General features: G+C 40.6%; 1 protein-coding gene across 2 annotated transcripts in view; it reads left to right on the top strand.

Annotated features, from left to right (window-relative positions):
- si:dkey-100n23.5 (uncharacterized) overlaps positions 1–24561 on the top strand; it is a 667944-nt gene that overhangs the window by 178267 nt on the left and 465116 nt on the right. For both annotated transcript variants that reach the window (XM_051926134.1, XM_051926133.1), the window contains one exon: positions 23163–23252. In XM_051926134.1, the coding sequence (XP_051782094.1) occupies positions 23163–23252 (90 nt within the window). The remainder of the gene's footprint in view (positions 1–23162; positions 23253–24561) is intronic.

The raw sequence follows: 24561 nt of genomic DNA, 5'->3' as shown, positions 1-24561 counted from the left end.
ATGTCAAGAGTAATTTATGACAGATGAGTACCAGCAAGAGTGCAAGGGAAGATCTACAAGACGGTAATGAGACCAGCTGTGTTTTATGGGTTGGAGATGGTGGCACTGACAAAAAGACATGAGACAGACCTGGAGGTGGCAGAGTTAAAGATGTTAAGATCTGCATTGTGTGTGACGAGGATGGACAGGATTAGGAACGAGTACATAAGAGGGTCAACTCAGGTTGGGCGGTTTGGATACAAAGCCAGAGAGGTGAGTTTGCATTGGTTTGGACATATGCAGAGGAGAGATGCTGGGTATATTGGGAGTAGGGTTCTAGGAATGGAGCTGCCAGGCAACAGGAAAAGAAGAATAGCTAAGAGGAGGTTTATGGATGTGGTGAGAGAGGAAATGCACTTGGTGGGTGTAACAGGGTAAGATGCAGAGGACAGGAATATATGGAAACATATTATCTGCTGTTGCTAACAGGAGCCGCCGAAAGAAGAAGAAGAAGAAGTAGAAACAAATCATAACAATGTAAAATTCAGTAATATTAATATTGAGATATGACCAACTGACAGTGTTGGGGAGGAAAACAAAAACAGCATTCCTCAAGAAATTAAATCTCATGTGTTCCATGATATGTATAATGATAACTTACACAGCACTGCTAAGGTTCGTTATTCAGTTTGAAAAGAATTTCTTATTTTGTTCCGAATTAGACAGAATCGAATTTGTATATGAAAAACAGATACAAGTGTTTTCAGAATTTATCAAGAATTTATTAATACTGCGGTAAGTCATTTTGATGTCTCAGTACACTGTTTATGAGGGACTACATCACATTATGTTCTTTTATCACCATCTGTAGGTCTCCGTACTGGGTATCAGAGGGTTGAGCTTGACATGAAACATAATTGCATGGGATGTAGTATTGATCACATTCTTGTTTGATATGTGTGTCACTGTGATGTTTTAATTAATAAAATTTAAAGGAGGAAGAAAAATGACAGTAACTTTTTGTTGTCTGTATCATTCCCTGGAATTAATAACACTTCCATTTTCTTAGTGTTTAAAGAGAAGCAGTTATTATTCATTAGATCTTTTCACTCACTGATACAAATAATTAAGAACACAACTGGGAAAATGCCATTTGATCTGATGGAAAGGTATAGTTACGTGTCATCTATATATGAATGAATGAAAGGAGGGTTGTTGGTTATAGCTGTTTTAACTTATGGCAATTCTGCAGATACAGAGGAGCATGTAAAACCCTAAAATGTCTCTTTTCATTTAAATTTGAATTAATTTTCAACTAGAAACTTGCATTTTTTTTCTTATGAATGAAGAAAACAAAATGTAATGCAAATGAATTTGAAGCAGCCTTGACTAACACCGGGGCATAGTAAGGTACAGTATGTGTATTGTCACCATCTTAAATCATGTTGTGTGTTTGTTTTTCAAATGTCACTAGCAGTTTGCACAACTGTACAGTAAGCTCTGTTACAGATTAGCAGCGGGCCATCGGACCCCTTAAATGTAATTTCCAACATCTTCAGTACACAGTCTACTCCTGCAATCTCATAGGATGAGTCCATTGGGAGGGGGTAGCAGCAGACTGAGCGATTCATCAGTAGAGACAGAGTATGACTCAGTTTTCAACTGGTGGTGGATTTTCATGTCATCAATATTACTTTTCCAGCTCCTTTGGAGTATTGTAAATATATCATCCAGGGATAACGTGTAACAAATAAATAATAAGAGCCCTGGTACTCATCCCTGGGGGATACCATATGTGAAGAACTGTTGTCACTTTTATATACACATTGAAATTGTTTTGTATTTAAGTATGAGTCTGGCAGTTCAACATGATTTTAAAACAGGAAATAAATGTGTACTGTTTAATAATGTAGCATATCCTTCATTAAGGGACATTAGAATGTTGTTTCTGTACTGTGTGAAAGTTAATCTGAAACTTCTGAAGAAGTTGTAATGAGTGAGACAAGACTAAAGCTGTAAGACTACTTCTTTTTAAGTACTATAGAAATGTAATTATGTAATTATTGTGCCTTTTTGTCTCTTAATCTAATTGTTTAATGACATTCTGACAGTAATTACTATTAGTGCATTAGGAACTGTGCCAGCATTAGGTGAATGGAAAAAAAAGAAAAGGCTGTACCCAGAAGGGTACCCCCTCGTGCATGTAAAAGCTTTGAAATTGAGAAATTTTAGGTTGGAGATGGAGAAGGGTTTGTGTATCAATTGGTTGTAAGAAGTGCTGATACAGAACAGTGAAAGAAAGAGTGACCATACCTTGACAAAAAACAAACAAGTAGTAGTGCCACTTTAAACATTGCTGATATACGGAAACATCTCCTAGTACTACACTATGAATTAGATAGAATTGTTAGTATGGTTAGTATCGATGCACTTCAAGCACAGTGTGCCAGTGAATACTGATACATTAAGAATGTTGAAAATCGATGTGTTTAGAAGTGTGATGTTTTTTTACTAGTTTTGTTGGAATTTAGTCTGATGAACAGCATACAGTAGGAGGTTTACTTTGATTTTGGAAACTGGAATCTTGTATCTATTTTAACACTAAAGATATTTATAAAATATGTTCTGCTAATATTTGTTTAGTTTTTACATGACAGTTCTGATTGCCCATTTTTCAAATTAGTAAAGGTTATTTTCATCTATTAATATGTAATGGCATTGAGTTCGGGTCAAAAAAATGATCTTTTTAATACTGTCTGCCCATGTTGTTCAGAGTTTTTAACTTTTCAAATGTTCTTTAATTTTCCTTTTTCTAAGTTAAAACATTGTGTGTCTTCATTAAAGTCTTCTTCTTCTTCTTCTTTCGGCTGATCTCCAGGGTCTCCTCAACCAGCTCCCTACTATTGCTACAGATCACAATGTCATCAGCAAACATCATAGTCCACAGGGACTCCTGTCTAATCTCATCTGTTAACCTGTCCAACACCATTGCAAATAAGAAAGGGCTCAGAGCTGATCCCTAATGTAATCCCACCTCTAACTTGAATGCATCTGTCGCTCCTACCGCAGACCTCACCACTGTCACACTTCCCTCGTACATATCCTGTACAACTCTTATGTACTTCTCTGACACTCCCGACTTCCTCATACAATACCACAGCTCCTCTCGAGGCACCCTGTCATATGCTTTCTCCAGGTCCACAAAGACGCAATGCAACTCCTTCTGACCTTCTCTAAACTTCTCCATCAACATCCTCAGAGCAAACATTGCATCTGTGGTGCTCTTTCTTGGCATGAAACCATACTGCTGCTCACTAATCAACACCTCACTTCTTAACCTAGCTTCCACTACTCTTTCCCATATCTTCATGTTGTGGCTCATCAGTTTTATTCCCCTGTAGTTACTGCAGTCCTGCACATCCTCCTTATTCTTAAATATCAGCACCAGTACACTTCTTCTCCACTCCTCAGGCATCCTCTCACTTTCCAAGATTCCATTAAACAATCTGGTTAAAAACTCCACTGCCATCTCTCTTAAACACCTCCATGCTTCCACAGGTATGTCAACTGGACCAACAGCCTTTCCATTTTTCATCCCCTTCATAGCTGTCCTTACTTCCTCTTTGCTAATCCGTTGCACTTCCTGATTCACTATCTCCACATCATCCAACCTCTTCTCCCTCTCGTTCTCTTCATTCATCAGCCTCTCAAAATATTCTTTCCATCTGCTCAACAAACTCTCCTCACTTGTGAGTACGTTTCCATCTTTATCCTTTATCACCCTAACCTGCTGCACATCTTTCCCAGCTCGGTCCCTCTGTCTAGCAAATCGGTACAGGTCCTTTTCTCCCTCCTTAGTGTCCAACCTCTCATACAACTCCTCATATGCCTTTTCTTTAGCCTTTGCCACCTTTCTCTTCACCTTGCACCTTATCTTCTTGTACTCTTGTCTACTTTCTGCATCGCTGTGACTATCCCACTTCTTCTTTGCCATCCTCTTCCTCTGTATACTCTCCTGTATTTCCTCATTCCACCACCAGGTTTCCTTTTCCTCCTTCCTCTTTCCAGATGTCATGCCAAGCACCCTTCTTGCTGTCACCCTTACTACATCTGCTGTAGTTTCCCAGCTGTCTGGTAACTCTACACTGCCACCCAGTGCCTGTCTCACCTCCTCCCTAAACTCAACCTTGCAGTCTTCCTTTTTCAACTTCCACCATTTGATCCGTGGCTCTGCCGTCACTCTCTTCCTCTTTTTGATCTCCAATGTCATCCTCCAGACCACCATCCTATGCTGCTTAACTACACTTTCCCCTTCCACCACTTTGCAGTCTTCAGTCTCCTTCAGATCAACTCTTCTGCATAGGATGTAATCTACCTTTGTGCATCTTCCTAAATTCTTGTACATAACCCTATGTTCCTCCCTCTTCTTAAAATACGTATTCACCACAGCCATGTCCGTCCTTTTGGCAAAATCCAATATCCTCTGACCTTCTTCATTCCTCTCCTTGACACCACACCTACCCATCACCTCCTCGTCTTTTCTGTTCCCTTCACCAACATGCCCATTGAAATCCGCTCCACTTTCTGTCCCTTGGGTACACTGTTCATCACTTCTTCCAACTCACTCCAAAAATCTTCTTTCTCACCCATTGCACACCCAACTTGCGGTGCATATGCACTAATAACATTCATCATTACACCTCCAATTTCCAGCTTCATAATCATTACTCTGCCTGACACTCTTTTCACCTCCAAAACACTCTTGACATACTGTTCCTTCAGAATAACTCCTACCCCATTTCTTCTCCCATCCACACCATGATAGAACAATTTGAATCCACCTCCAATCCACCTGGCCTTACTCCCCTTCCATTTAGTCTCTTGCACTCACAATATATCAACCTTCCTTCTCTCCATCATATCTGCTAACTCTCTCCCCTTACCAGTCATACTGCCAACATTCAAAGTTCCTACCCTTAGTTCCATTCTCTTTACTTTCCTCCTCTCCTCCTGCCTCCGGATACGTCTCCCCCCTCTTCTTCGGCCAACAGTAGCCCAATTTCCGCCAGCACCCTGGTGGCAGTGGTTGTTAACCCGGGGCTCGACTGATCCGGTATGGAAATTTGTATTGTTGTCCGCATATTGATTTGACAAAATTTTACACCGGAACAAATGGCATATGATATTTTCTAGATTTAAGTTTAAGTCTGACAATGTTAACATGATTTTGATATACTTACTGATTACACTGGTAAGAGAATTGCCAATTGGCAAGGTGTCCCACTGATCTAGGCTTAAACCTGTGACTACATTGGCAGGAGAATAATCAAGGCAGTTGTAATTAGGTAGTGATAAGAGATAATTTTGTTTAAAGGCGCTAAAGTTACATTTTGTATTTCATAAGTGTAGGACAAAATGGGCATTGTCTGTTCTGCTAAGCTTTTAGTGGCAAGCAATGGGTTTACTGTTCTACTAGAAGCCACATCCACTCAGTAAAGTGCCATTTTAGAATCACAATTTTTAAGTTCATAATTTATTTTATTTAAGGTTCATACCACCTTAATGAACATTTTTGTTTATGCTAAATAACCATATTTTACAATACCATTTAATTTTTATTTATGTTTTTTCCAGAGTATGACACCTGAAATTAAAGCCCCATTTCTGTGCTTATGAGATGTCTCATAATAGACATTAAAATAGAACAGTAGTCTGTGCCCAGCTGGCCAACATTCAAAGCAAATGGCAAATGTGAAAGATCTGAGTGCAGCAGCGGCTCATTAATCCACTGATCTAGCTTGGACCCTGCCATCTCCTTAGAGAAATGCAAGGGAAATTGATTTCCTGACAACCCTGAGTTTTCACATAACATTTGGACTCTGGCAGGTCTGACAGCTGCTAATTTCTGTGTATACAAGGCCAGGCGGAGAAACTTGGGAGGTGTGCTTCTATTGATGGCCTACAGATTTTTCTTTGAATCATTTTCTGTGGAGGGTGGACAGTTAATAAATGATTTGGCTGATGAATTTAAAACAAATTAAAAATAGACTAACCTCCTGAATCAAAGGAACATTTTTCTCGTTAAAAAATAATTGCTTCCAAATGAGTTAATTCTTAATTTGTTAAAAAAAATTTTAGACAACCTATAATCCTGGCATTTTATTTCAGTGGTGTTGCTTATTTTGTGGTATAGTAGCCTTTAGCTTATCACAAGCATTTTCCTGATAATCTTGATAAGCTTGGTTCTGGTTAAAGATGCAATCTATCAGATTACTTTTGACAAGAGCAGAACAGCATTTGCAGTTTTTTTCTTTCAAAATTAACTAAGATTTGAAGGCCCTCAAAATGCCAAGGTGAATTCTAGGTGGTAATCAGTTCCACATATTAACTGTATCTGTTTAAAACATGTTTTTCTAGTGACTCTATCAAGGTACAGCCACCTAAATTTCCAATTTGATTTTTTGTGAAACTGCATGTATCATCAGAGCAATACCATTGAAGTAAAACTGTGAGCCAATAAATTTATGTTAGTTTGGAAACCAGTTAAATGAAGTTTACTTATTTATTAGTAACTTTGGATTACACCCTTATTCATACCATACCAACCATTCTTTGATTATTTTCTTCTCCATCCTATGTATAGTACAGTATATTGCTTATTAGTTTATTTACCGTCAAGCTTTTTTGATATTAAAGATCATGGTTATCACAAGCAAAATAGAGAAAGAGAGATTTCCCTTTCCTTAAGCATCAGATTTCAGCTTCTTTTGTGGTATTTCCAAACTTTTTTACACATTTTATAGCCTTGTCTATTTTGAAAATTTGTCTTATAACAAAGATCCATTTTGTTATACTATTGAAGCTTCATAAGAATGTGATGCTAATGTAGTGTAGATTTGTTTATGTCTCATTGATCTTTAGATCTGTGTTGGCTGATAGAGTTACTAGCTAAGTTTTCATCCAGTTTTTTGCGACGTTTTGTTATCGACAAACAGAATATACGTAAAAAAAATGTGCAAAATTTGCTGTCTCCAGCCTGTTTCCATCAAACTGGCTTTGTATCGATAAAATGGTGTGCGTGATGACGTCATCCCCCCCCAAAACGAACTGTCGCATAACTTTTGTTGTATCGCGAAAAAAATCTGCCCTTGAGCCGTTTCCATACATAATTTTGTGTATGTCGCAAATTATCTACCTTTTGTTTTCCACGTTACACCCCCTCCACTAAGAGATTATTCAGACAGTTTTTTGAAATTTGCCAGCTTACTGTTATTTCAGTTTCACAAATAATTGGAATTGTACATAATATCCGAAGATGACAGCAGAATGAAGCAGTTGCTTGTCTGATAGCCCTAGAGCTCGAAGAAAGTACCCCAGTGCGACGAAACCCACGGGTATGGGAGAGACGACGGAATAAGACCTTCTGGGAGGAGGTGGTGGAGAGACACTTAACAGAAAATCTCTGGCTGCAACATTTTATAATGACACGGCCGACGTTTGAGATGTTGTGTGGATTCATCAGTCCTGATGTTGCGCCCATCACAGGTTGCCACCGACCACCGGTTCCAACCCAAAAGCGGATTGCCATCGCCCTTTACAAGCTGGCAACCTGCGCCGAGTATAGAGTAGTTGGAGAAACTTTCGGGGTTAGTAAAACTACCGTCCATCGATGTGTATATGCTGTGTGCACCGCTATTAAAGAAATATTAATGCGGCGTTATATTAGACTTCCGACTGTAGCGGAGGCCAATGAAATTGCATACCGCAATTCCTTGGTGCATCTTGTGCCACAGATTTATGGTGCGCTGGATGGCACGCATGTGCCTATTCTTCCCCCGACGGAAGGCTACCGCGATTACATTAATCGCAAAGGGTGGCCATCTATTGTTCTCCAGGCCCTTGTTGATGACAGGTGCATGATACGAGACATTTGCGTTGGCAGTCCTGGAAGTGCCCATGATGCAGCTGTGTTTGCAGCATCGGATCTGTACAGGTGAGCCTACCTTTCAACATCCCTTCACAGTGCGATAACAACCGAATTAACCTGCTTCCCTTAAGGTTTTTAATTAAAACTGAAATTTGAATTAATACAAAATAACGACGTTTAATCAAAAAAAAAACTCTCTTCATCAGACCATGCGAACCGCTCCGCCATTCTCGTTTTGATTGCACGTGATGAAAATGTGACACATTTATTTGCGTTAAAGCCCTTTTTTCCGACAAAAACTTTTTCCAATGTAGTTTTTGCGACATCTGAAGTATCGATATGGAATTTATGCGCTAAAGTTAAATGGAAAAATATTATGTCGACATGTACAACATTTTATCGATAATTAGCATTTCCATCAGCTATATCGGTAAAAAAATTTGAAGCGCTAAATATTTTTTCGCAAAAACTCCTTGGATGGAAACCTGGCTATTTTTGGTATTTTGTCAAAAAGCAGGTACTAGACCAAGATCAATCCAAAAATAGAACTCTTAAAATTTCTATAAACAACTATAAGTGAAGTATTTTGAGAACAGACATACTGAGATGTTTTCCTGGAATCAGATGTGATGTTAGTGGTGTTTTGCAGTTGAGTATCTAGTGACTGGGTGATCCAAATAACGTTGTGAGTGTCATTTAGAAAAATTCATGTGGAAGAGATAGACTTGCTGTATAATGCCTGCCTGCTAACAGGCTGGTATGGGACACACCCAGACACACTAGACCTTAGCAATGAAATTGGCTGTTGGGACATGGAATGTAACTTTTATTTAGGGTAAGAACCATATTGTATGTGTGGAATGCATGGTTGTTTATTAGAGATACAGAGATATAGATATATTTGGGCTCACCTCTATTCATAATATTAGCTCAGGAGTGAGATATCATAATCAAAGGTTTTCCTACTTCAACCTGTAGTGAAAAGTCAAGCAAAATTACACCTTCTATTGGCTAACTGAAAAGATGATAATATGCAAGGTTTTGAGGCAACTCAGGCCCCTTCTTCAGGCAAGATGCTTTCTGGAATTTTTTCACATCAAGAGCTCTTAGTGGGATATTCACAACCCTCCAGCTGGAGTTTATCCTGGTGTACTGGAAGGCCGCTTCATTGTGCCTTTGAGTTGTAGATAAGAAGTCCTTGACAGCTTTTTCTATGTATTTGTTTAACAATAACCCAATATATTGTGTCTTTTTAAAGACAGTGAACTGTAAAAGAGGTGTTGCCTGCTGACTGTAGCCCCACTGAGCATCCTTAGTGCTCATATTATGAGTAATTAAGATATCTGGAGGGTAGATAGTAGGAGGAATGGCAGCCTGATCTGAATCCGAGAGGTGAATTGTTAGTTGATTTCTATAATAGTCAGATTGTTAATACCAAACACTGTGTTGAAATGCTAAGTTTCTATGTGTGTACTGTAAAAGAATGACTCAGAGAGTATAAAGGTTTGGGGTTTTCCGGCCCCGTATACTGTAACAAATGAATATTTTTTACAAACAAAAGTATTTCGTTCAATATTGGCATTCATAACACAGCCGCGAAGATGGCGGAGTGGGGAACATTTATCATGAGGGACCGGAAATAGGTGAATAGACTGCTGGGAAGGAACAGTGATGGATGCTGGGATTGTTGACGTCATCGGGGAACGATAGAGGGAAGGCGGAAGTGTTGATTTGTTTCATGTATTCTTGGCCGATTCATGGCGGCGGTGCGTCTTTCTTTCTGCAGAGATAAAGAGAGAGAGGTTAGTACCCCGCCATTCTCTTCTGGCATGCGGTTTCACGTTACATTTTGGGTTGTTACGCGGCTCCCTAAGCGTGCGTGCGTGCGTGACATGACCCTCCCCTCAGCCCAGACCCATCGGGTCGGGCGGACCGAACCGAGAGGTATTGAACCCGGGAGAGGGCATCAGCATTGGCCTGAAGGTTGCCCTAGCGATAAAACCACCTGGTGACTTGGGGGTTCGACTCCTTATACAGGGCCATCCACTGGAGAGCGGCATGGTCTGTCACTAGAGTCACCGCCCACTTAATGGCCAAGGCTTCCCTCTCCACTGCCGCATACCTGGTCTCCTGGTCCAACAGTTTCCAGCTCAGGTATATCACGGGGTGTTCGATACCATCAACGCTTTGGCTCAACACGGCACCCAGGCTTGTGTCTGAAGCGTCGGTCTGGAGAATAAAGGGCAGAGAAATCTGGGATGTTTAATATAGGTGCTGATGTCAGGGCCTTCTTTAGGTCACTGAATGCTTGTTCCGCTTTATTGTCCCATACCACATACACAGGGGCTCTTTTCTTTGTGAGATTTGTCAAGGGTGCTGCCCTCTTAGAGAAACGGGGCACAAACCGGCGGTAATACCCTGCTAACCCCAAGAAGGCTTGCACCTGTTTCTTGGTATTCGGACGGGGCCATTCGAGGATGTCTTTTATTTTGGAACATTGTGGCTTCACCTGTCCTCGTCCCACTAGGTAGCCTAAATATTTGGCCTCCATCAAGCCAAAGAAACACTTGCGGGGATTGTTGCGGAGACTGGCCTTTGCTAGCGTTGCGAGGACGGCGTACACCTGCAGTATATGTTCCTCCCAGGTGCCGGAATAAATGACCATGTCATCTAGGTAGGCAGCACAATAGGGCTGGTGGGGCACTCTGTCTACCAGACGTTGGAAGGTCGCGGGGGCCACGTGCAGCCCAAATGGGAGGACCTTATACTGCCAATGTCCACTAGGGGTACTAAAGGCTATTTTGTCTTTCGCAGATGCCGTTAAGGGAATTTGCCAGTACCCTTTGGTCATGTCAAGTGTAGTCAGATACTGAGCCCTATCCAAGCGTTCAATTAGGTCATCCACCCGGGGCATGGGATAGGCATCGAATTTGGAGACCTGGTTAAGACGTCTAAAGTCGTTGCAGAATCTCCAGGAACCATCTGGTTTGGAAACGAGGACGATAGGACTGGACCAGGGACTATAACTCTCCTCAATGATATCCATGTCCAACATCCGCTGGATTTCCAGCTCCACCTCCGTACGTTTTGCCTCGGGGAGGCGATAGGGTCTCTCCCTGACTACCACCCCAGGCTCTGTAATGATGTTGTGCTCAATCAGTGAAGTACGACCAGGTGACTCGCTAACCACTTTGGGGATGGCCCAGATCGCTTGTTCCAGCTCCTGCCGTTATAAAGTGTTAAGTCTGGACCGAGGTTAAGGGCTGACTTTTCTGAGAAAAAGGAGGCCAGGGGGTCCTCCCGATCTCTCCACGGCTTCAGCAAGTTCACGTGGTACACCCTCTCGCTCGGTCGACGGTTCGGTTGTTTCACCAAATAGTCGATAAGCCCCTTTCTCTCCTTGACCTCATACGGGCACTGCCAATGGGCCAACAATTTGGAGTGGGATGAGGGTACGAGTACCATTACACGGTCCCCGGGGTGGAATTCCCTGAGAACGGCATTCCGATTATAACACTGGGCTTGCGCTGTTTGAGCATGAACCATATGTTCTTTTAGAATAGGTTGAATCTTATTCATTCTATCACGCAGTTGCGCGATGTATTCCAACACATTAGTGGTGGGAAGAACCTCCGCTTCCCAGCCTTCCTTTAATATATCCAAAAGTCCCCGAGGTTGGTGTCCATACAGAAGCTCAAAAAGGGAGAAACCCGTGGAGGCTTGCGGCACCTCCCGGCAAGCAAAAAGCACGAGAGGCAAAAGCTCGTCCCAGTTCCTACCGTCCGCATTGACTACCTTACGTAACATCTGTTTAAGCGTCTGATTAAACCATTATTCCAATCCATCTGTTTGCGGGTGGTAGACAGACGTTTTAAGATGTTTAATACGGAGTAACTTGGCCACCTCCTTGAACGTATCCGAAGTAAAGGGAGTACCTTGGTCCGTGAGGACTTCTTTAGGTATTCCCACTCTAGAAAAAAGTTTGACCAATTCCCGTGCGATATTTTTTGAATTGGCGGAGCATAACAGGACCGCCTCTGGATACCGAGTCGCGTAATCAACCATGACTAATATATATTTCTGGCCACGGTTTGAAGGCCCCAAGGGTCCAACAAGATCTATACCGATCCTTTCAAAGGGAATGTCAACTAGGGGAATAGAAACGAGAGGAGCACGGTCCCTCCTAGGTATCTGATGGATCTGGCACTCCGGGCAGGACTGACAGAAGCGTCGGACCTCCTCATTTATTCCCGGCCAATAGAAACGCAGTTTTATTCTCTCTAGCGTCTTTTCAGTCCCGAGATGGGCACCTAGGAGGTGGGCGTGCGCTAGTTCGCAAACCTCCTGCTGGAAGATTCGCAGAACTAACAACAACTTCCGCACCCCGCCTTCGTGACTCGCGACCCGATATAACAGATCATTTTCCAACACAAAGTATGGCTCCGGTGGGAGGGAACTGTCTGACATCTGGCCATCTATGGAAACAATTGCATTCCAGGCAAACTTCAGGGCATCATCATTCCACTGTTCTCTTTTAAATGACGTTGGTGTAGATCTAAACTGGCGATTCATACTATCTAAAGGGTCAGTATGCTCGGGGGCGTTATCGCTTCTTCGGCTCGGGCCCTCATCCGGGTCTATTTCCGGGTCAGGGTCCGTTGCCAGAGAATCTTCCCCCCGGCTGCTTACGTCATCACAGTTTACCTGTATGCACAGTGTGGGAGCCGTGGGGATGGCGCCCCGTCCACCCATAACAAGACTCAATTTGGCTACAGGAGTGGTTTTCCTTCTACCGCTTTTATTATATGACCAGTCGTGTCCCAAAATGACCGGAAAGAGGGGCTCGGGCAACACTGCAACCGACAACTGACTCAGCTCGCCCTTCCAGGAAATACAACATTTCGCGGACCGATATGATCTGGTCTCCCCATGTACACAAGCCACGTTCACATACTGATTTAGCCATTGTTGCGGTAGAATATAACGGCGAGCGACAATGGTTATGTTGCTGCCGGTATCAAATAAGGCAAGTACAGAATGACCATTTATCAAGACCACTCCCGTATTAGGAATAGCTAAGGGGTTTGACAGAGCACAGTACCTCTCAGTGGCGGCCCAACTGCAGTCCATCGGCTCTTGATTGAGGGGACAGGTTGGCAAAAGGTGACCGACCTCTCCACACTTGAAACAGTGTGATGGGCCCGGCTTTTCCCTGGGCTTCATCGGAGCTTCTGCCGCGCGATGGGTGGGCTCGGGGTGGACGGTCCATCCCTGTCGAACTCCATGAGCCGGCTTTTTCAACCCCCCGGTTCGGTGAACCGCAAGCTGACACTCCAGGACTTCTAGGAGCCCTTTCATATCCTTATAAGGATGCCTTCGGACCTGCTGGCCGAGATGACCTGGCATGGCATTGACTAATCCTTCACACGCAACCAGCTCAACCATTCGGCGTGCTTGGGGACCTTCTGGCCTTAGCCAGCGACCCATCTTGCCCCAGAAGTCAAAAGCCTGGGCTCGGGCAGGGTGATCGGGGTCGAATTGCCAGTTTCTCCACTCGCTCGCCTGCTGGTCCGAGGTAATGCTGTATCGGCTAAGGATCTCCAATTTTAGGATGTCATAATTCACGGCCTCCTCCTCAGGGAGGTCGTAATAGGCCCACTGCGCAGCGCCCTTCAGGTACGGAGCCAAAATGGACGCCCACTCCGCCCGCGGCCACTGATTCTGAGAGGCTGTCCTCTCAAAGATGCCCAAATATGACTCTATGTCATCTGCGTCCGACAGCGGGACAATTGGAGGAGGCGGAGGTCGAGCGGGCTCTGATCTTACCGATTCAGCGGTGGTCAGCCTAGCCTCGGTTTCTTCCAATTCTCGCTGCATCGCGGCTTGTTCTAATTGTAGGGATTGTATCTGGGATGCCATCCCTGTCAAAACGGCGTTCAGGTCCTGTCCTTCTGACATTTTTCGGACTCTTTAATCCTGCCGACTATGCCACTGTAAAAGAATGACTCAGAGAGTATAAAGGTTTGGGGTTTTCCAGCCCCGTATACTGTAACAAATGAATATTTTTTTTACAAACAAAAGTATTTCGTTCAATATTGGCATTCATAACACAGCCGCCAAGATGGCGGAGTGGCGAACATTTATCATGAGGGACCGGAAATAGGTGAATGGACTGCTGGGAAGGAACCGTGATGGATGCTGGGATTGTTGACGTCATCGGGGAACGACAGAGGGAAGGCGGAAGTGTTGATTTGTTTCGTGTATTCTTGGCTGATTCATGGCGGCGGTGCGCCTTTCTTTCTGCAGAGATAAAGAGAGAAAGGTTAGTACCCCGCCATTCCCTTCTGGCATGCGGTTTCACGTTACATTTTGGGTTGTTACGCGGCTCCCTAAGCACGCGTGCATGACAGTACCTAGAAACCAGAGTATTATGGGTCAGACATAATTGATTGACTTTAAGTCATATCATCTCCTCTTACTTCAGGAGAGTTATCAAGATGGTGACCTGGGAAGGACTCTTGGGTGCCTCAGTTCTGTGTGAGTTCATCTATTACCATTGGTAGAGCTTTTTCTGCACCTTAGTAGAGGCCAAGGAGATGGTGTCTCAGTAGACCCTATTAAAGACCTCAGTATTGAAAGCAGCTGTGACCAAAAGTTTGTTGTTGAGGCAACCCAAAAGCTATAGGTCTATAAGTTTGACTTAGAAGCACCAGAAGGCTAGAAAGGCAGCACGTTCTTCTATGGTAGAAATGAAGGGCCAGGTGTGTGAGAAGTGCTTTGAGGCCAGGGAGAATGTCTTTACGGACATTCACAAAGCTAGGTGGGACGTTTGAGATGGAGGCTCCATCCTAGCAATGAACATTAAATCCAGGTAAAGCAGGGGTAGTCAACCTTTTTATACCTACCGCCCACTTTTGTATCTCTGTTAGTAATCAAATTTTCTAACTGCCCACCGGTTCCACAGTAATGGTGATTTATAAAGTAGGGAAGTAACTTTACTTTATAAAATTTATAAAGCAGAGTTACAGCAAGTTAAAGCATATAATAATAATTACTTACCAAGTACTTTATGTTGGATTTTCGCTAAGTTTGGCAGAATAAATCTTTATAAAAAACTTACTATAGTTAAATCTATCTTTTTATTTATACTTTGCATACATAGAAATTACATTAATTAATTGAATTATTAGTGGGATCCCTGACGCTGATGCTGGGAAACTAAATATTGAAAATCTGGTTCAATTTTTGTGAGGAACAAATGAAGGTCTCCCCTTTCGGAAATATTCAGACGGTTTCTTTCTTTGGTCCTAATATGATTAACAGCACTAAATCCTGATTCCACAAGATATGAGGTAGGGAAAGGTATCAATAAACTGAATACCATTTTCCACATATTTGGATATAAGACCGGCATTTTTTTATTTTGCCATAGGTTTTCATATCCACCACTGTCGAATTTATGTTTACTTTCTTCATCATATCTAATTTCTAACAGTTCTTCTTGGCAAGTTGTATCAGCCTCTTCAATATTTGTGGTAAAAGGATTTTTCATCCAGTCATATACCTTCAATTTCAAAATATCTTCAAATCGTTTTTCCATGTCCAATTTAAGTTAGTTGAGCTGGCTACTGAATCTGTCAATATCCTTTGGAGTTACATCATCTTTTATAGATGATAATTGAGGAAACTGATGAAATTCTCTCTTCAATAGATTATGACGAAGTAGTTCAAGTTTGTCAATAAATAATAGCACAATACTTTGGCAACCTATAAGAGTTTTATTAGCTCCTTGAAGCTGCAAATTGACATCGTTAAATCTCTTGAAAATATCTGCCAAGTAAAAGGCATCATTCTTTACTGTTTTTAACTGTTGACACAGATTGGTCTCATTATTACTTTCAAAAAATTGTATGACACTATCATATAATGCTACAAATCTAGTCAAAGATGTACCCTTTGACAGCCACCGAACTTCTGTGTGCAAAAGTAACTTAATAAAATCTTCATTTTTGTCCTGGCAAAGCTGCCGAAACATTCTATCATTCTTTGAATTGGATTTGATCTTGTTTATGGCTCGAATTATTATAGTTAATGATGAATGGAGACTTGTACTTAGATGTTTTCCTACAAGATGTTGTCTGTGCACCACACAATGAATACATAAAACATTTGGCACTTCCTGCTTCAAATAAGCAACAAATCCACGATAGCGACCTACCATTGATGGTGCTCCATCAGTAGCGCATTCTACAATATTATTCAAAGGAATATTATTTTTTGTAAAGTATGTTCTCATAGTATTAAATATAGATAATCCTTTTGTATCTGTGATGAGATTTATTGCGAATAGCATTTCTTCTCGTAATATATTGTTTTCATCAAATTAGCGTACATATGCCATCAATAAAGCATCATTATCTGCAATGGTAGATTCGTCCAATTGCATGGAAAATGAAGAGTTTTGGAGAATACTTATAAGTTTGTTTTCAACATTAACTGCCATTTCATCAATTCGTCGCTTTACTGTGCTATCGCTTAGGGGCAACATTTTTAAAATTTGAGGTATATCCTGATGCATTACTGTTGAGATAAATTCTTTTATAGAGGGTATTATTACAGTTTCTCCAATATTATAGCTTTTACCACTTTTTGCAATTAAGTGTGAAATGCGATAAGTGGCAATTAATCCATTTTCGTTCGTTGTAAGTTGTTTCTTAAATAATGCAATGATAGTTGAACGATTTTGAAATTTTTTATATATTTCCTGAAAATATTCAATGGGCTTGTTCTTGTCATTTGGATGCTTTGTAGAAAGATGTTCTCGCAATCGACTTGGCTTCATTGCCTCATTGGATAATGTTTTATGGCACAATAAACACATTGGATGTTGTTTATTTGCAACAGTTTCTATGAAACCCATCTTCAGATACTCTGGCGAATAGCCGCGTGCGTATTTCTTTTTTTGAGACATGGGCTCATGATATTTCACAATATTTTGTTTGCAGCTGTAAGCACGTACTTGCTCTCAGAAATCTAACTACGTACTGACTTTAGTTTCGATTACGTAACGATTTAGCTTCACTTACGTAACGTGAACAAAACTTATGTGCTTGAAGTCTGTTGCATGGTCGCGACTTTTGGAAGGCTGCGCGCTTTGCCGATCCAGTATGTGAGACGTCCTTCTCGTCTCCTGGCGTTGGTCAGGCAGGATCAGGCGTTCCGGTCGCTGGACAGCACAGCATACGTTGGACGTGGATGGTCAGTCAAGGCGCTGGCTATCACGATCCCGCGAGGTTTTCGTCAGACCGTAATGTTGAAAGATATGTGGATCCAACAACAGCCGTTGGAAGTCAGGATCGGGATGTAGTAATCGTAGCTTTTCGTACGTTGAAATGATGAATGTGTTGACAAAGTAACAAATGCTGGGTACCTCTAAGTTGAGGATTGCCGGACGTTACAAGTGTCGTGGTTGAGCGAGAGTTTGTCGAGACGAGACTAAGTTAGTGAGTATCCGTGGTTGTGCGTTTTATAAAATTTTATGTAGCGGGTGTTGGCCAATGGCATCACTTCTTTGTGATCGGGGCAAAGTAGCGAGACATCGGCTAGTTTTGGCAGTCCAAGGGGGGGTTCCTAGAATGTCACCCTATTACCCTAAAATCTGGGAATCGAGACGAAAATATGAGTTAATTGATGTCTCCATTGTCTGGCAGTTTCTGTCATAGAAAGAAGCGTCGAACCATGGAGTTCTTTGTCTACAGGGTAATAAAACGACGAACTGCTAGTTTTTGGGTGACAATAGTATGTAATCGCAGCGCCGTTTGGTTGCTCCGCTACTGCCTACCATGAAAGCTGGAACGCCCACTAGTGGGCGGTAGGGACCAGGTTGACTACCACTGAGGTAAAGTCATATTGGCTCTGTCCTGACAATGGAATCGTAAATCAGTTTTCTTTGTTCAGATACTTAAGGAAATATTAGAGTTTTTCTTATGTTTTCTACATGCGTTTTATGGCTTATAAAGGCTTATGGGTGATTATATAGTGTATATATTTACATACACACACAGGGTAATCTAGACTATGTTTTGTGATTGGAATATGTTTAAAACAAAGATTATTTAATTAAATATTTAACACATAATTATGCCAAATTTTGTAAAACTCTTCAAGAGAGTATGCAGTGTTTCCTTATAGTCTATACATTTGGCTATGCTGCATTTCTCTAATCCTTGTAGTGAACCTTTTTTGCTCTGTTTGGTTTAGTTAAGCTATGGAAGCCATATACTTATGTGAACCTTTGCTTTTAGTATTTGGTGTGACCCATTTTGCAACAAAAACTGCAATTAGACATTTCCAGTAGGTTTTGATCAGTCCTGCACATTGGCTTGGAGGAATTTTAGCCCATTCCTCCATACAGAATGACCTCAACTCAGTAATGTCGCTGGGTTTTCTCAAATGAACTGCACACCAGGGGCCTCATGTATAACGCCGTGCGTAGAACTCACACTATAACATGGCGTAAGCACAAAAGCGGGATTGTGCGTACGCACAGAAAAATCCAGATGCAGGAATCTGTGCGCACGTATACTTTCACGTTCTTCCACTACATAAATCCCGACTTGCGTGAAAAGTAACGCACGTGCACGCGCCTTCTGTCCCGCCCCAACTCCTCCCAGAATTACGCCTCTTTGAATATGCAAATCAATATAAATAGCCTTCTGTGAAAAGACAATGGGAAAAGCACGGGAGAAAATATAAGAATTTCAGCGAATACCAAGTGGAGGCAAATGAAAAACGTACTATTTGTTGGTTTAAACAGTGGTATAATCAACAAAAGGAAGCTGATCGAGTGACAGAGTGTCGGAGAAACTCGAAGGCTCAACTTCACAAAGTCGCACAGTGCCCGAAATAAAAAAGAAATCACATATCAAAGTCGCCGTGAAAAAGCGAGTCGTAGCCCACCGTCTGAGTGTCATATGAAAGCTTATTAGGGTACAGACAAAAAAAAGGCACACAGTGGGGAAAAAAGCACGAAATGTCAACTTTAATCTCGAAATTTCCACTTTAATCACGTAGTTTATTTTGCCATTAAAGTAGAACATCATAAACTTCATCTTAAAATCGTTTAATTTACTAGTTTCTCAAATCCTATTGTAACTAAAGTGGCATGTTAAATGCTTTGTTCTGTATTTGATCTTCTATGTGCTCTGTGTGTATGAATCACTACCTGCTTTTTAAACGGGCTTTCTCTTTCTCCGACGGGACACATACTCCATTACATTCTTGATATTACAGCTCTCTGAATAATTAAAATACTGAGATGTATACGTGATATCTTTTTCATGATGATAGGAATGAAAGCATGTTATTAAACATGGGAACACGGTGGCGCAGTGCTTGTTCATGTCTCACGCAAGAGGCTTGCTGCGCCATGCGCAACCTTCAGTTAAATAATTTATCACAGCAGTACTGTTTCTTTCAAACGTACTAACCTCCAATTCCTGTCCTTACTTTTCTTTCTCCAAAAACTCAATCGCCACACAATAAGCTATGTAATAGACGTGAAGCCATCTGTAAGCTTAGAACTTCGATTCTTCAAAACTTTTAAGGAACATTGAAATATCTTAGTAGTACGTGTTTAATTATTATATCCGTCTATCTTTCCAGTGTCGCGTCAGCATCAGCAATAATACAGCGCAAGGTAGGAACAATTACTGAACTAGCTAGCGCTGCGGCATCGTGTCCTCACATGTTTAATTATAAACAATACAGATTATTTAAATGAAGTTAAAGTTTTATCTGTATAATATAATCAACATGTTTTGCTGCATTTCGTCTTAGAAATGAATACCGTCATCACATGTAAATACGCGCTTTATAAAGTGGCGCAGGTTGTGCAATATTATAACTGTAGTGCAAGTTTACAGTGGGGTAATTGTACTTATAAGTCCAAATATTTCTACAAGGAGCACTTGATGGACTGATTTAGTGCGTTTAGAGTTCTTGGGATGAAACTGTTTCTAAACCGCGAAGTCCGTACAGGGACTAAAGCGTTTGCTGTGGCTCAGGCAGCATCTGCTTCATGCTGTGTACCGATAATTCTCTTTCCAATCAGCTGCTGCTGTGATTTCCCACTCAGATACAGTGATATAAATACTCCGAGTGGTGCAGTGAGAGTAATGTGGGAAAAGATGATCTGCTGTGGCAACCCTTAACGGGATCAGCTGAAAGAACATGCAGTGAGAGTTACAACGCTAAAGCAGTTATGGTATTTGGAATACTATGGCTATTCCCTGGACCATTATATTGCTACAGGTTAATTACAATCAGATGCATTACACTAATAAACAATATGCAGTTAATTTCAGTGTATTTATAAAGCCGCGCCAGGAATGTGGATTTAAGAAAGAAAGAGTGATCACACAGGAACAGTAGCACTGCTTTGACACTGGGTGCCGCCAGTCTGCAAAACCGGGCGGATAAATTGCGTACGCCAAGGAATGAGTTACCGTGGAAATGTGCGTGGCTTTACGCCAAGTTTAGGTTTTATACATCGCGATTTGAGCGTGGAAAGGTTCGTACGCAACATTTCTGTGCGTACGCACCGTTTATACATGAGGCCCCAGGTCCTTCCACAACGTTTCTGTTGGGTTAAGGTTAGGACTTTGACTTGGCCATTCCAAAACCTGGATTTTATTCCTCTTCAACCACTCTTTAGTAGGACATCTTGTGTCCTTGAGCCGTTGTCTTGCTGCATGGCCCAGTTTCTCTTGAGATGTAGTCCACAGACAGATAGCCTGACATTTTCCTTTAGAATTCACTGTTATAATTCAGAATTCATTTTTCCATATACAATGGCAAGCAGTCCTGGTCAAGATGCAGCAAAACAAGCCCAAAGCATGATACTGCTGCCACCATGTTTCACAGATGGGATAAGGTTCTTATGCTGGAATGCAGTATTTTTCTTTCTCCAAAGATAACACTTCTCATTTGAACAAAAACGTTCATCTGTCCATAAAACATTACTCCAATTGCTTTCAGGCTTGTCCACATGCTCTTCAGCAAACTCTAGATGGGAGATAATGGTTTTTTGGAAAGCAATTACTTTCTCCTTGCAACCCTACCATACACACCACTGTTGTTCAGTGTTCTCCTGAGGCTGGACTCATGAACATTAATATTAACCAATGTGAGAGAAACTTATTTGCTAAGAAGTTACCCTCATGGATAATCTCACACGTTGAATGATCTTTGTTGGTCAACCACTCCTGGGGAGATTAACAATAGTCTTAAACTTCCTCCACTTGTACGCAGACTGTCTGAATGTGGATTGATGTAGTCCAGACTCTTTAGAGATAGTTTTATTGCCTTTCCCAGTGCGATGAGCATGAATAATTCTTTTTTTAAAGTCATCTGAAATGTCCTTTGTCTGTGGCATGATACACTGATACTGCACAAACATGTTTGAAGATGAAGCCCTTGATAGAACCATGTTCTTTTAATATAATCAGGCTGCCCATTCACACCTGACTGCCATCACACTGATTGATAACCATGACAATGATTGAGAACACCTAACTCTAAACTCGACTTCAGATTACCTGCTAGGTTCACATACTTTTGCCACTCACAGATATGTAATACTGGGAGATTTTCATGAATAAGTAAATGGCCATGTATGGTATTTTTGCATCATTTGGTTTACTTGGATTCTCTATATCTTCTTTTAGGAGATGATAATGATGATGTTTTAAGTCATATTTATGCAGGAATATACAGAATTACGAAGGGTTCACTAAATTTCAAGCACCACTGTACTAACAATTGTAGTTTATTTGTCCTTTATTTCTAGCTGTTGTTCCTAACATGCTGTATTTACTGTGAATTTATATCGTTGCAGAGTAGTTAGTTTTTCTTTGCCCCACAGGTCCAGTTTGCTGGATTTGAAACCTGGGTCTAGTCACTCCTGGTACTCCAGTTGGTTCAAATAATTTTTAGGTTCACTGCAACTATGTTTTGACCCAGTATGAGCGAGTATGAAATTGTATGCAAGTATGCCCTATAATGATGGACTGGAATCCTGTTCAGGGTTGGTCCCTTCATGCAGTTACAATAGGCTGGTGTCCTTGAATAGTTGGTATAGACAATAAATAGGAAAAAAAAGTTTGTTTAATTCAGTAACCAAAATCTTGTAAGTGCTTTCTGTAAACCCTTTTTTGCATAACAATTCTTCAACCTTGAGTTGTTTTCTCCCTGTGTAATGTCTATATCAGACTGCAGAATTTACTTGGCATGTAAAAGTTAAGCATTATATTTGTAAAATTATTGGAATGCTGTGAGTTTGGCTAGAGTAAAAGTACAGGCTTTTTTACCGCTCTGGTTGAAACTGTGAACTGTCAAAGTTGAATAAAGTGAAAAGCACATTTTTAGAATGTGGTGTACTGATCTCAGTTTTGAAAAGGTGGCTTTTTAGACATTTTTGGAAATTCGCCAAATATGAGAAAAGATGAACAAATGGACTTAGTAATTTGCTGGACCTGTTTAATGTTATGCTGATGTCTTCTATGTCATCTGTTGTTATCCTAAAATAAAATTTACTCTTCAATTGTGATATGTGGTATGCCTCAGTTTCCTTCTTAACTAAACACATTGCCTGTAATGGTCCTGTTTTTTCCTATAAATGAGACACAACTGAGCTCATTATACTCCGTATTGCTCTGAATTTAGCCTAATGTCTTCTGTCAAATTTAATACAGTCAAGAGAAGTTACTTCCTGGAAAGAAAATATGTAAAATATCAGCAACTATCAGTGACTTTTTGTCACCTATCTAGGTTAAAACATCCCTTTTTGGCATGACAAATCTGCAGTTTCCCTTTTTCATTGCGTGTTGTCACATTTCCAACTGCAAAATTACAGTCTTGTTAGACTGATGTTTTCAAAGGATTTATAAAGAATTTTGGGGCTACTAATACAACAGAAAATATAACCTCTGTGTTTTAAAAGATGTGTCCAGCAACAGGTGATGGTCACTTATAGAAGTTACTTGGCTATTATGAATGTAGAAATATTTTGTATAAGTGAAGCGTGTGTGGATGTGTATATGCTTCTAGAATATTGAACATAAAATTCCGTAGAACAATTTAAACTTAGAAAATTCAATTGGGATTGAAATTAAGCTTATTACATTTTTAGGCAATACAAATGAAAACACTTAGAAGTTCACTAAACTAATTTAACATTTTTCTTTCTTTTTTGTAGATTCTACCATTTCATAGCCTGGGGCATCCCATTTGTGATGTCATGTCTACCCCTTCTCAAAGATTACTATGGCCCAGCTGGTGTATGGTGGTAAGGCTAATCACTTAGTTTTAATATAATGCAAATTCTGTTCACTGACAGAATTTGCTGGCATCAATAAAAGAGGCTTGGCACCATTAGAATGCCGGCATTGACAAAGAAAGCTGCTTTCCTGAGATGGAGGGCAGATTATTCACAAAGCTTAGCTCAGCTTGCATTAAAGCCTATTGTGTACTCTAAGCAGAAAACACAGGAATTACTGTGATGGTAGAGGGTAATTACGTACTCACATGTTCTGTCATACTGGAAAACACAAATCAAAAAAATTATTAATTTATTAATAAAGTGTTTAACACACAAGATAGAATTTGTATTAATGTATAGTCTTGTTCTTGGTTAAAGGCATACAGAGAAGTACCATTTAATGATGGCTGGGATGCCTTTACTTGTTTTCCCTAACTTTATTTCAAGGTCTGTCTTATGTTGCTTTACTGAGATTTTAGTATGCTCCAAAAATAGGACAGTACATTTTACAATGTGTACCAGAGTGTGTTTCTATTCAATGCAGAAAAGTGAAAAGGAACAACATGATTCTTGCTAATCAGACAAATACTTCAGTAATGTTTTAATAATTATATTTTTAATGAACAGGCTAAATCAAAATTATTTTAATAATCTGCAAAAAAAAATCACTGACGAAGCAGGCTAAATGCAAATCATGAACAAAGCTGGTGACCTACCCACCATGATTGATTTCCAAAATATTTGTCCAAAAAGGATTCCTTGATAATTACTTGCATCACTTTTAAGGTACAACATTTATTATTGTGTTGGAAGTAACCTTTATTAACAGCACTTTCTATACCAGAATCAAGTTTATTAAATGTAGTTCTAAATATATCAAATAATACACACCTACCAGTCCATTATTGAACTCATCACAGTTGCAAGCGTAATTAGCTGGTTGTCCTCTTTACTTTAGGAAACTGTGTTGGCTAACATATTGTATAGTTCTATTTTACTGTTTTTCACCTATAGTTTCTTCATCGCTTTATTTTGCCAGTTTTTTCTCAGATGCCCTTATTCAATCAGATTAGTTAAAGTTACTTGCCTTGCTTGATGAACTATAAATACTTTTTATTGTTTACAAAGTCTTTACTAAGATAGGTATATTGTACTAGAGAGAGAGAGAGTGTGACAGCTTTTCTAACACATAGATATCTGATTATTTTAATAACATTCAACACATGACACATTGTCTGGAATTTACTTATTTCTTGGACTTATTTTTCAATGTTGATATAATGCACTATTTTTTAAATGTATGTACAGTGATCCCTCGCTATATCGCGCTTCGCCT

The sequence above is a fragment of the Erpetoichthys calabaricus genome, chromosome 4, assembly GCF_900747795.2.
Source record: "Erpetoichthys calabaricus chromosome 4, fErpCal1.3, whole genome shotgun sequence".
In the NCBI taxonomy this organism is placed as follows: Eukaryota; Metazoa; Chordata; class Cladistia; order Polypteriformes; family Polypteridae; genus Erpetoichthys; species Erpetoichthys calabaricus.
This window is presented reverse-complemented; position numbering and strand designations above follow the sequence as displayed.